Source organism: Fragaria vesca, linkage group LG6 (assembly GCF_000184155.1).
Source record: "Fragaria vesca subsp. vesca linkage group LG6, FraVesHawaii_1.0, whole genome shotgun sequence".
NCBI classification, from domain to species: domain Eukaryota; kingdom Viridiplantae; phylum Streptophyta; class Magnoliopsida; order Rosales; family Rosaceae; genus Fragaria; species Fragaria vesca.
In genome coordinates this window covers 28650199-28663724 of record NC_020496.1, presented here as the reverse complement: position 1 = coordinate 28663724, position 13526 = coordinate 28650199, and the positions used below count along the sequence as shown (strand labels likewise).

Here is a 13526-nt window from a genome sequence, read left to right as displayed (position 1 = left end):
GGATTAACATGAAGTTACTCCCAAACCTCATGGGGTAAACTGAATTTAATTCTTATATCATTTATATGAACCATTAGTGTTTACTTTAATATAGGGATGAGGAGGAACGGACCAACGAGTTGGAATGAATTTTGGAGCTCGACAACTTAAATAAAAAGATATCCTCAAAAATTGAATTAATATTTATCTATATAAGGATGAATTAATATTTTGTTAACATGATTGAATTTTATATTAAAGAAATTTAGTCGGTGTAACCTAAACACTCACGAGATTATTCCACTGAGGTATATCTAACTCACTGAAAGTAGTGTAATAGGTGCTCAGATCACAAATACATTTTTTTTTAATACAGCTAGAACGGCAGCCCTCACGTCATAACTATTAACGAAACCTCAGAATACAAGAGAGGGGGACATTGTGCTTAAACCTCATACTGTAAGAATACCCAAAAATATTAGGCATGTCTACAAAAATTTTGCATTCTAACAAGCACCATTTAGCAAAGAGTGCATCGTTGGCTACTCCATTTGCTTTACAATTTTTGTGACATATCGAAAAAATACTACTCATACAAAGCCATAAGTTACTATGTCTATCTACTTTCCGGCTATGAAGCCACTGGAAATTACATGTGACCCTTTTGAAGCACTCAAACAATAAGTCATTCTCTCGAATCGCTTCACCAACTACCATAGAAGGGTAGAATAAAGTGTATAGGCTAGGTAGGAATTTATGGTGCTAATGAACAAAAATGCTAAATATATAAATAGGCTCAAAGTGGCAAACTATTGGAAAACATTTTTGGACACATGCTTCTTTGGCCATGGTGGGACCCTAAGTTTCATCTTGTCACTAAGAGGCTGCGACCATTTGACAAAAGAAGGAACTCGTCATCTTCCTAGAGCAAGCATGGCATGTTGCGTGCACTTACTAAGACGTTGCCCACCAGTATCCAACACTAACAAACAATAAAACAAAAACCAAAAAAGGTACCTATGAAGGCATAGCCCTCCGTCAACCATAAAATAATGGTGACTTATTTCAGCAACTAACCAAATTAAAACTAAGAAAATGAAAAATTGAACCAAGAGAAAGATAAATACCCAAATTGGGCCAACAACCCAACTCCAGACCTTGAAGCCCAAATCCCCACATAGATCCACCGGCCCATTAACCTTGGCCCAAGTCAGTGGTTGCATCCTCACAACCTCCCCACATATCACAAATACATATTTCTTAACATAAAATTCAATTATGTCATATTTTATCAACTTAACCAAAAACATTAATTCATGTTCGTGTGCTCCCAAAAGACCTAAAATATAATAAAGACCCAAGACTAATGGTCATTTAACCCATAAAAAAATATTTTTATGTTCATATTGATAAATAATACCTAAATGTCTATTTTACCCTCATATTTAACAAAAAAGTTAACAGAAGTACCAAATTGTCTAACTGAGCATAACTTGAGGTACCAAAGTGTCATCTTTTAAACATCAGGTACCTAATTGTCCAATTGGTCATACGTCATGTACCATAGGAGGAATTTACCCACTTTCTAAATATAAACGTCGCTTCATCAAACAACTAAGGACACACGTACTCTTACTTAATACAATAGCTTAACAAATCTTACCTTGTTAATGTACAAACTTCTCATATCTCTGACAACTTAAACTCCCACTAAAACAAACCAATAACCAACCAACTTAAACTTCACAATACTCTTCGATCCTTTTTCAACTACAATATTGTATACGACCGAAACATCAAATTGAATGTTTTGCGAAAAGCTAGGATCGTCGAGTTCTACCTTTGGTGCCAATTTCTCAAAGCCGATTCCAATATAACTCTAAACAATTATACCTCAACCTCCAATCTCAAATGTGTAACACAAGTAAATTCTTGTGTGCGGCACTCGCACCACGTGGATAGTGCAACCGCTCAATAAGAAACTGGCATGTACGACATTTTTCCCACATCAGCTTTGCTGAAAATACAACGAGCTCGACAAGAACGGTAAATGACGAATTTTGGTTCGACTCCGACTACATCTTCCCTTGCTTCGCCAAGACCACCTACCGCTCCAAGCAATCTCTACACCCTGGAAACCCTCCCGGCCCTCCATTACGTCAACAATCCACTGTTTCACATTCCCTGCCCCCCCCCCCTCTTTCCCTGCTGAGTGACCAACCATTGAACTATCAAAGTTAATTTAGACTACCTCATTTGCCGGAGCTTGCCACTTGATTGATATTGGGTTTGATGTGAGAACTCTAGTCCTGTTTCTGTTATCAAAGGGGCAAGGTTCTTGAGGATGTTGGCATAGGAGGCCACCACTGCAGAATGATTGGTGGTAGAATTTCGTCATCATATTTACGATGAGAAAATAATGTAGTGGAAGTAGATCCCCACAACTTAGTATTGACTTTTGAGTCGAATTATTGATGACACAAAACGAACTTCGTACCTCTCCTCAACAGGCAATTATTTGGCTGCCAAACGGGACCAAGCAACCACCCAGCTCGTGATTTTTACAGGACCAACACTCATACACCATAAGAAACAAGCCATACGATACACAGATTAAAACCCAATTGCTGCTCATAACACTTGGTCACTCAATTGGATAGGGATTGAATGGGGCTTGCCCAATAAGTTAATGTCATTTGCTTACTCTTACTTGCCCAAATCAGAAGGGTGTTGTCACAGTTCACAAAGCTAAACATAACAAACATAATACAGTAAACGGTAGGGTTTATGAGGCAAAACCATGGTTTTCAACTTTGATCCAAAACCAACAGTTACATGCTATAGCTTATCTTTCTTGATCATGTATCCAATGCTGGTTGGTTATATATAGTAGTGTTTACACTTTACAGATGACCGTTCTGAACTTTCCGGCGAGACTTGAGCTCTTGGATGAAAGCATCAACATTGTTGTAAGAAGAACCACCTTCTTGAAAAGCTTGCATGGCCTTGTCTCTAAACTCTGCTGCTGTCTTTCTCATTTGAACCACTTCAGTTTCTTCACTGCCCATTAGTCTGTTCACAACACTTGCTACCTTGTCGCTCTTTATGGTCACTCTAGGCAGCTCCTTCAATGGAACCCAGTGTTCATTTCCCATTGAAACCCCAACCTTGATGATGTTGAGGATGAACCTCTCATTATAGAACTGCTCAGAGGAGAAAGGCCAAGTGATCATGGGCACACCAGCAGTGACACCTTCAATGATGGAGTTCCACCCACAGTGGTTCATATAGCCTCCCACAGCTGGGTGTTCAAGTATCAAAAGCTGAGGCGCCCAGCCTCGGATTATAAGCCCTCTTTGGGATTTCGAAATCCTCTCCTCAAATCCCACAGGAAGCAAAGCCATCTCTACTTGTTGTTTGTCTTTTGATGAGTAATCCAAAATCCTCCCAATCACCCAAATGAAAGGGTGATCTGAAGCCTCAAGCCCATGAGCAATCTCCAAGAGCTGTGCTGAAGTGATCCTTGGCATGCTTCCAAAGCTAATGTAAAGAACAGAGTTGGGTTCTCTGGAGTCAAGCCAACTCAAACAACTGTACTCATCAATGGAGGTTTTGATCCCTCTCTCAACCTTGTCAATGATGCTTCTGTTGTTCAAGGAGACTGGTCCTACGTGCCATGTTTTCCTCTTCATCTCCTTCTGGAAAAAATCAGCATAAGCTTGCTCCAACTCATAGAAGCTATTGACCACAACCCCATCGCTATTAATCTCACCTTCTAGGGCTTCATTGAGAAAATGAGAGAACACATTTTGAGATTTGACATAGTCTGGCAGCATTGACCTTTTTAGCTCAATCTTGTTGGGCAGTCCTGGGACAACAAAAGCCTCCGTCTCAGACACAACTCTCTCATGGGGTGCATAGACTCTAAGACTTTCTTCAACACAGTGAGAGAAGCAACCACTCCCATCGAACACAATCCTTGGGATTCCAAGACCATCTGTGACATTTGCAGTCCAAGGATAGAGCCTGTCCGAGACTAGACAATCTGGTTTTGGTTTTGTCTCGGACAGAAGCTTCCTGAGAGGGTCTTGGAGCTTCATGGCGGCCATGAACAGCTTAGTGAACATGTCCCCATTAGTAGTGGTGAGCTCGTTCTCGCAACCATTGGGCAAACCGAACTCCTCTGCCGGGAAATTAAGCGTGACGAAACTGATGGCATGGCCTAATTGTTGGTCTCTGAGGATGGGATTTTGGAAGAGGAGGACATTGTGAGGGGTTGTGACAATGGTGGCTTTCACTCCATGAGATGAAAAGAGCCTGGCCAAATCTATCATGGGGATCAAGTGACCACCAAGAATGTATGGGAAGAAGAATATTTCAAGTTTGGGATGGTCAGCTTGTGAATCCATTTTGTTGTATAACAAGAGCAGTCGGCCAGCTCTAGCTCTCTTTCTCCATGAGCTCAATTTATAGCATCAATTTCATTATGTAAGATTGAACTCGTGGCCTATTCTAATTCTCCATTGTTACTCATCATTTCTCGTCGTAAGAAGGTCATAAACCTTATTATTTACTCCAAGTAGCAAAAACAGTTACACAGATCAACATTATTTGATGATACATGATTGTTAGTTTGCTACTTTATGTCAGTCTCACCAATGATTAAAAATGAGGTTGTAAATCTTCATCAAAATCACAGGGATAAGGGGAAAAAACAATAAAAGAAGGAAAAAGATTTATGCATGCGTGTGTTTTGTTTCTCATCAGTGCAGTGGGTAGAGCAGGTGGCATTAGTTGCATAACACTGTGATAGAACACATGCAGCTAGTCCCCAGATTCATTTGGATCCTGTTTTCTGCTTCCCCATATTTGGAAAAAAGATCGTATCCACAAACTTTATCAGCATATATGCAGAGATTTGAATGCAAAGTTTGCACCCAAAAGTCTACCAATAATTTGTCTATCGAGTAAATAGCCCAGCTGAATACTCGTTTTCATGCACAGGACAGTGGGACACACACAGAAAATGATACATCACTATAAGGCTTTTCTAAAGTCGTATTGGTTCGAAACACATCAGAGATCAATGCCATAGGCCCCCTCATCAACTCTCATCCTCCTATTGGTTTGAATCATCGATGGCTATATTTAGGGTTGACAATCTATGTCAAACAACATTGTGTAAGTGTTCGGATTGTGCATGCATATATTGTCAACTAATTTTCTATACAAATCGAGAAACACTTGCATTGGGTGGCATTTGCTATTTTGCTTCATTACACAGGTATTTTCATTTGAGAATATATCCGGGTCCTATTCGATCTTGATGTCAACAATTGTATTTGTGGATTTGTGGGGGTTTCATTCCAAAGGGTATTAATAGGAATAATTCAACAATTTTGTTATGATACTGCTTATAGTATATATGTTCTAGTACGTACGAACAAGAGCAAATGATAAATATTTTCGTCCAATGATTTACAATATGGTAATTAATTGTCTAATGTCCAATGACTGATGTTTCCAATTAGCTTACAAAAAGACTGATCGATCGCGAGTCCAGGACATCTCTTTAAAAACTCTCTCCCTTTTACATAGAAAAAATTAGATATAATAAACCAACTGACCGCAGTACCTGTCTTCAGCATAAGATATATTTAGGGTTTTGATCGAACTTTGATCACCAAGAATGGAGACACCTCCTCTTGGTGGAGACTATGAATGTCTAAGAAAAGAAGGTCAAGGACGTGATGGTCCAAAACTACAAATTGCATCAACTCATCAGGTGATTGGAAATATGCTGAAATGGTAATGGTAGACAGCTAGAACAGATCACAGTAACTCGTAGATATGGTCATATATATGATGTTGAAAGATGTCTGCAATATACATTACCAAGTACTCAATCATTTGGATCCTCGATCTCTTTAAAAAGTATGCTTAATTTCGATGCAGATACTGATACTTTGGTAGAAGAAGTAGAGGTACTGATGAGCTGATCGAAGGTCCATTGATGGAAGCTTGTCAATGATCGATCTGCCTAAAATTAACATGGGATTTCCTATCACTCTTTGAGAAGCTTTACCAGCTGTAAAGACTAGAACACGTACAGACAGACTTATTAGTCATCAGTGGGGCTAAGGAGGGAGGGACGAGGGAGCCCTCTGAGCATTTGCGTCTTGTCAGAGATATGTGGAATCTGTGCGATTTACACTATGTATGGTTTAAGAGACTCGATCAAACATCAGGCTGCTGCTTTGCGATCAAGAGTTCAAGACACTCGATATGTGGCTTTGATTTCTACCAGGGAAAATACTTTACAGTCTGTCTCTTAGGTCAAGCTGATCTTCTGGAAAGGAATCAAAGATATCCTTTTGGATGGAATCAATCTTATTATTAGGCTTCATACATCTGATCGATCATGTTGTCAGGGTAACTGCAGGGTTGTTACTGAGGTGGAATGGGTGCACCCAATAATGGAACTATTTGTTCAATCTTATTGTAGGCGAAACAAGCAGTTGATGATGAATCAGTGATTGTGTTATCCGCATTGTTTCAAAACAAGCTTATTGTTTCAGAAAAAGCTTTGTAAAACAAGTTAACAACTACATCGGTTTACAACTACAAGACTCACCCACCCAAAACCTAGGGTGAAAGTAAGACAAAAGTAGTGAATTCTTACGAACTAGGTTGGAGCAGATTATGTTTCTCGTTTGTCAAGTTTTTATATTAATTTGCAAATGTTGTAGTGATGCTTCCTTATAAATGATTATTAATATGTAAATTATGAGGAACCATGATTGCCATCTATGAAGAAAACATATTGAATCGGGGAAATGGGTTAAACAAAATCTAATGTGGTGCTCCAATTATTGTGGGGGATTGAAATAGATTGTAACTGGCATTTCTACAATCAAATAATTCTTTGTGGTGGACCAAAATATGTATATGTACTTATGTAGTATATACGTGTGTTTTCATGGACAACTTCACAATATTATGATCTATAAGATTGAGACCTGACCTGGTTGAGAACTAGTGTGAAGCATCCTAGGAGAAAATTGGAAAAACAGAAAAGACAAAAAAGAAAGAACTCAGGATTGTCCATGAGTTCTAAGGTGTTCAAGAAACCTAATTTCTCAACAGAACTTAATAACTTCTCTACAAATCATTTCTCACATCTAGAATTTGATTGTAGATTCCCCGTGTCTTACGATTCAATTTTGTTTCAATATAATTTATTACATCAAAATCTAATAATAATCTGAACAGTCACATAAGAGCAAATGTGGAACAAGTTCCTTACAAACCAATCAAAATCAATACTCATACTTACAATACAAAATTCAGGTCTGATCCTAGAGGACCTAGACAATGTTGATCAATTACAAGCCTAAAATATATATATATATATATATATATATATATATTTCATGAAGAATACAAGGACAACCCTGTTATAGAGCAATCTACAACACTATAATTGGCTCTGATTAATCGCTGCAACAGCAGGTTGTGCCTGTGTGCTGCAGAAGTAATGGTGACATATTTGAGTTCATGAACTTTTAGCTAGCTCATTATGCATGTCCATGAGCTCCAATGATATTCCCCTGAACTAACCTAATTTTTGACTAGCACGTTTAATCTGTAGGGCAGCTTTAACAACATTTCCCCTTGTAATGATCCCAACCTTTAAACAATGAAATGAAACCATTTAGATACAACTTGCCTCAATTTAGTGTCCAACAAAGAAGAAACTTGTTATTGTTAAAAAAGACGAGGATTCTTACCAGCTTGCCTTCGCTATCTACAACCGGCAGTCGGCGATATTTTGTTTCAAGCAATAACCTAACAGAATATAAAGTGTTAAAACAGACTGTTTGACCCAAAGATAAGTTACTAAATTAAACTACACATTTATGTGAAAAATATCTTGCTGTCACATTTTAGATGAAAAAGCAGAATCATAACTTCCATGAATCAATGGTGTGAGAAGTAGCCCAATTCCATTTAAATCTTATCAGTAGCCATAAGAAACTTAAATAGCTTCTCATCACTTTGTTCAATCAAGTCACAGGAAATGTACTTCAACAAATCTTCCTTAAACAAAATAGATATTTAAGGAAACTGATAATTTAATTACCGTGCAGCATCTTCTAGGTTGGTGGTTTCGCGAACAACAAGTGGAGCAGGTGTCATCAAGTCACCAACAACTTTTCCATTGGTTTTGCTAAGCAGTTTCTGTATTTCATTGAATGTCTGCCATACTTATCCAGAATTAGAAAGTAGATCATGAAGCAATTATGCACAATCTTAGTAATATCAAAAATAAGAAGCTGTTGGACAGATATGCTGTCTCCAATCTAAAATTCTAGGTCACATAAACTGTCTCAATTTTAATTTGAGCAGACATTCTGGGTTTGCACTACTCACTCAAAAGGGAGTATAGGTACAACTGAAAGAGAAATATCAAGTACATCACACGATTTCAAAAGTTTTTTTTTTCAATAATCACTTGTTTACACATGTCAGTGCAATCTAACAACCATAATTTCTTCAAAAAGTTTTCATGTGATAAAAAAAATTGAGTTATACTAGATACTGAATACCTGACGACAGAACAGAAAAGTGATCTAATCATGGAGTCGTATCACTATATGAATGTAGTGTTCAGCAAAATTATACACTTCTTTTCCTCCTACTCTTCAAATATTAACTTCCCGCTGATATGATGGAGAGGTGAGCTCAATAGAACCGTAAACTAACTTTTTAGTATGCAATAGCAAAAAGTCCACCAGCCTGATCTCATTTTCTTAAACATTTATCTTACTATTTATCTCTCTTACTATTCTTTTCTCTCTTGATGGGCTCTAATGATCTATATTTCAATGACTTCCCTGTTCGTTTTTCTGTTCTACTCTTTCTTCTTCTTTCTCTCTTCCCCCAAGCATTCACCTACTATCCACCTCATTTTCGACCAAAACCACTTTTTTCCCCAAGGCCTATTTGATTCATCGTGGTGAACCAAGGAGGAAAAGAATGGTGAGAGCAAGCGCTTGACAAACCTTCAATTTGTGGAGCTAGAAGGGTTTATGATTCTGGTTTTCTTTTCTTTTCCCAAGACAAAGAATTGACTTCAATCCTTCCAGGGTTAGAAGAAAAAAAGAAAAAAAATTTGGGCAAGAAGGATGATGGTAAACTTGAACTTAAAATCCAAACTTCTAGACATTAGGAGTAAGCAGAAAAGTTGACTTTATGATCTGATCAACTTGCCTATGAGATAAAGAAGGGAGGTAGAGCAGGAGAAAGAAATAAAGGTAGGCAGGTAGGGGTAGTTTTTGTGAAGAAATAAGATGTGAAACTATTAAACTATTAGGAAGGGGCTGTGAATTTCCCTCCACAAAAAATAATGAAATAACCAACGCCTTATGAGTCCAGGCCGAAAGATACCAATGATTTTTACCTCAGCATTTAAACCTTATTTTATTCCAGTCCCACCCATTCCTATATGCCAGTGAGATTCCAACACATGACCTCTGTATTGTTGGTTTTACAAATAACTTAAGAGGCCACAAATCACTGGCAAAAGGATAGGGAATGTCGGCGGCCAGAAATTGTTGATCCTGATAAGAGTTGTGAATCGGAACTCTATATCACTTTTCCCAGCATGTTAAGTATGCATTGTCACTCAAATTCGTAAGCCTACACCAATAGCTGTAAAAGCAATATCTCCGACAAATTCAAAACTCCAATGCTGAGATAGCCAGTAAACACGTACTACTATGGAACATCTGGTCTTTATATCATGATCAAAGTTACAAATAACCATTAAACTCCTACTTAACTGAGAAACACATCCATCATCTAATTGCAAAATACACATCACAACACAATTGACAACTCATAATTAAGACTTGTTGTCAAACAACATTAGACATACCTTCCAAGAACTGTCCACATCTGGAAAGAAGTCTGTGTCATGTTGACTACCACCTGATAGGAATATAAAATTATAATAAATTCACCCATTTCATAAAAAAAAACAAAGAAACATAAGCAAAATCAATAAAAAAGACGTTAAAGATGGAAAACAGCGTCCATGCGTCCCCTTTGGAAGCTTGGTGGACCTATGCCTCAAGTCCTTGAATTTTATCTTTACAGAGGGATTTTACCCATGTCAGACAACTATGTTGCCTTAGGTCCAGCACCTTTAGTATACAAGTTTAATTGGTATTTTGCAGCTAAAAATGCAAGAATATCATGTTTGAGATATTATGCAGCAATTAGTTCATCTCCTTTTGGTAGCAAAGGGGTTGGACAATTTATTTGGTGCTCTGCTTCATTTTTCTCATTTCTCTCTTGTTGAACTATGAAGCAGCAAGATAATATTGAACTTAAATCATATCAAAAATTCCCTTTTAACCTTACACTATTCAAAAGAAAATTTTAGTAATTGTATATTTTGACCAAGCTACAAACAAATACTGAAAAATTTGAATTTCCTTCATGCAAATGTATGCACATAGAGGCTCATTCAGGAGTCCATAGCAGCCCCAAAAAAGCCAAAAGCTCAAGGCACCCTGACCACAGATCACACATATACTGGCAGTCCAGAATAGACCCAATTACACAGGTGAAAATCAGACTCTTTAAAGAAAACTAAAATTGTTAAATTAGTTTACACAACACAGCAGACCAACATTGACCAATGATTCAAGTTAACAGGGATCATAAGTTGAACTTATTCTGCTCTTCTGTCACCCTTTCCCAACAGAATAAAAAAGTGTATATGTATGCTGATTTAATATCAATTACATTGCTCCCCTCATTCTCCTTTCCTTTATGAATGTATACTACTTTACTCCCTCGGTTCAGACTCCATACTTGATGGATATTCAAAAAGATAAAAATAATCCTCACGGTTACTAAGAGAAGCATAGCACACAAGGACTAAGGAAAAAACAAAGACTACAGCTTTCGTAGGATTAAATTAAGGCAATTGACCTACTGCTTAAGATCTAAATTCTTCTACTCTCCCTCACAATTCACAAACCAACTTCAAATTTCCAAATTGATCCCAAACTTAGTAGATATACTAACTTTGTTAGGTCAGACTATCAAACCAAAACTTCTTAATCACCACATCATAAGCATATAACATATAATAGAAAAATTCAGATATTGCAACACAGCATACCTCCTATCTTTACTCCTGATATGGAGTCCAATGCCAACAAGTCATAATCCGAAACAACACCAACCTGCAGCCGTAGCGAAACAATAGAAGCAAACACAAACTAGTAAATACAAACAGTCATTCCTTTCGAAAACCTAACACCCAATTCAATCTCATACACAATCACAAAAAATTAAGCAAAATATTTACCAGCTTCCAGTCATCATCCACCACAGGAAAGCCGGTAATTCTCTTCTCCACCAAGAAATCCAACGCTGTAAAAAAAAAAAAAAAAATGGAAGCGAATCAGTTTAGAAACGAAAGCAAAGGTTCAAGCCGGAGTGGAAATGTTGACGAGCTTGTTTTACCTTGGTCGACGGTGGTGGAGGGCTTGACGACGTGTAAGGACTCTTTCGTGGTCATGAAATCGCCGACGGTGTAGTGTCCATTTCTCTGCACGGAATTGGCGACGCCAGCGGCGGAGGAGGCGAGAGTAGAAGCGCGGCGGGGACGGATTGAGAGGGGGAGAGTCTGGAAAGGACGTCGTAGAAGAGGCGAGGGAGAGAGTAGAGGGAGGGAGAAGCTGAGAGGGGAAAAGAGAGTGGGGGTGTGGTTGGGCAAAGCAATTGGGATTTGGAGTGAGTTTGAGCCCATCATAGTGGATTTTGAATTTGATGAGCTGAGATGATGATGAAGCAGAGGGAAGTGATATTTTTTTTAATTTATTTTGGAATTTAAATTATTTTTTGATTTTGTTGAAGGGGAGAGGTCTGGTGTGGTGAGAGAGATAGAATGAGATTCTCTGTGCCTGTTGCAGTTGTTTGTTTCTTTTTTTCTTTTCCTCTTTTAGAATTTGCGTCGGGTTCCGTGTCAAACGCAGATTTGGTAGTTGGATGACTTATTGGGAGTCCACGCGCCGCCGCAGGGTTTTGACCATTTGCCATATGATCGTGGGCGGTGACGATATCACACGGTTCCTTAAATACTCTCTAGGTTCATAATCTCATTTGAATTTTGGGTTCTACATCTACACTAATAAGTTTATTACCAACTCAACATTTTCCTAAAATTCAAATGTTTTATGTTTATTTATGCATCAGAAAAGATTCATACATTTAACGTTTCCTAAAATACTTTTAACGTTTTATTTTCTGTTTGAAATGAAATAAAAGGTTGGTGCGGTTGCACTTAAGCCTTGATTAGTGGAATTTTCGAATACAAGTACAAAGACCTAAAATAATATCAAAAACCCTACAACAAACATGTACTCAACTAGACACTAACTACTGCCCCAATAGCGACTCTATTTGTTTTCACATAGTGATGACATACTGGAAAAATCATAATATATGTAACACACTTACACATCTTAATGTCTAATAATTCAGTTTTCCAACTATGTTGCTGTTGGAAATTAGATCCGACGACAGTTAGCTTCACCCCTACTAGGCGACAACGACCATTTGACAAAGTAAGGTCTCGCTGCCTACCTAGAACAGACAAGGGGCTCTGATTGTACACACAAGCACGAAGCCTGACTAACCCTACTTGACTAATGCAAGGACTTATTACTCGCCAAAAGCGCAACAAAACTAAATAACTTAGATAAAAATAACTATTAAAAGAAAAACAACCTAGGCTGGGCCCAAGAATGGAGCCTAACCAGTCCAGGGAACAAGGAGATCAATGTCCCCATGCCAAGCTCAACCAAACTTTGGTGCAACTTTCCCGGACAAACCACACCATCGCCTCCGCGCTCGGTTAACATGCCATCCCTATCGTGGTTGTTACACTAATAGCACAACGTCCACTTGGGCTCTCCGCCACCAGTGTTGCACTGCCAATTCCTAGATCAAACATAGGAATACCCATATCACCAACCCAAAACCAACATTGAGACGATCTCCGCCTCCCCATGCCATAGAACTCTCAGCCACCAACCTTACTAACCAAAGCCGAACTAACACCCAACAATGACCAAAATCTCCTCCCCCATCCCCCTCAAATCATGGCAGATTGGCAGTTTAGAACGGGACTCCCACAACTGAGAAACACCACCTTCTTCTCCAATATAGATAAAGACAACAATCACTCGTTTGAGACATATGTATGCTATTATACACTTTATTTTATGTAGATCTAAAATCATTTGTATTGACTTTTTTTTAATTACAAAAAATTTCATTTAATAAGCTGCAATTATATAGTAATCACAACATCCAACAAAGTATTACAACTACTAATGAACTAATGAATTCTTCTTTCTCTGATTACTTGCAGGAGCAAGATATGACTATAAGGCAACAATTACTGCAATGTTACAAAGATGAGGAGATATTTTGGGCGCAAAAAGCTAGAGCGAATTGGCTTA

General features: G+C 38.1%; 2 protein-coding genes across 2 annotated transcripts; both read right to left on the bottom strand.

Annotated features, from left to right (window-relative positions):
- Positions 1–2882: 2882 nt before the first annotated feature.
- LOC101300556 (abscisate beta-glucosyltransferase-like) lies at positions 2883–4388 on the bottom strand. The gene has a single exon (XM_004305889.1). It carries the CDS (start codon positions 4386–4388, stop codon positions 2883–2885), a length of 1506 nt encoding a protein of 501 aa, XP_004305937.1.
- A 2861-nt stretch (positions 4389–7249) lies between these two features.
- LOC101304203 (CBS domain-containing protein CBSX1, chloroplastic-like) lies at positions 7250–11830 on the bottom strand. Its single transcript, XM_004303971.1, has 7 exons — positions 11524–11830; positions 11366–11430; positions 11177–11240; positions 9920–9972; positions 8123–8238; positions 7770–7827; positions 7250–7669 (listed from the first exon to the last, which is right to left on the bottom strand). The coding sequence occupies exons 1-7, from the start codon at positions 11810–11812 to the stop codon at positions 7595–7597; spliced, it is 720 nt and encodes a 239-aa protein (XP_004304019.1). The 5' UTR covers positions 11813–11830; the 3' UTR covers positions 7250–7594.
- Positions 11831–13526: the final 1696 nt, after the last annotated feature.

Bases quoted from the DNA above. Each gene is read 5' to 3' on its own strand.
- LOC101300556 (XM_004305889.1), bottom strand. From the start codon at position 4,388: ATGGATTCACAAGCTGACCATCCCAAACTTGAAATATTCTTCTTCCCA.
- LOC101304203 (XM_004303971.1), bottom strand. From the start codon at position 11,812: ATGATGGGCTCAAACTCACTCCAAATCCCAATTGCTTTGCCCAACCAC. The intron at 11,241-11,365 runs GTAAATATTTTG...CTACGGCTGCAG, and splicing joins TGGATGATGACTGGAAGCTG to GTTGGTGTTGTTTCGGATTA. The intron at 8,239-9,919 runs GTATGTCTAATG...TAAGTATGGCAG, and splicing joins ATGTGGACAGTTCTTGGAAG to ACATTCAATGAAATACAGAA.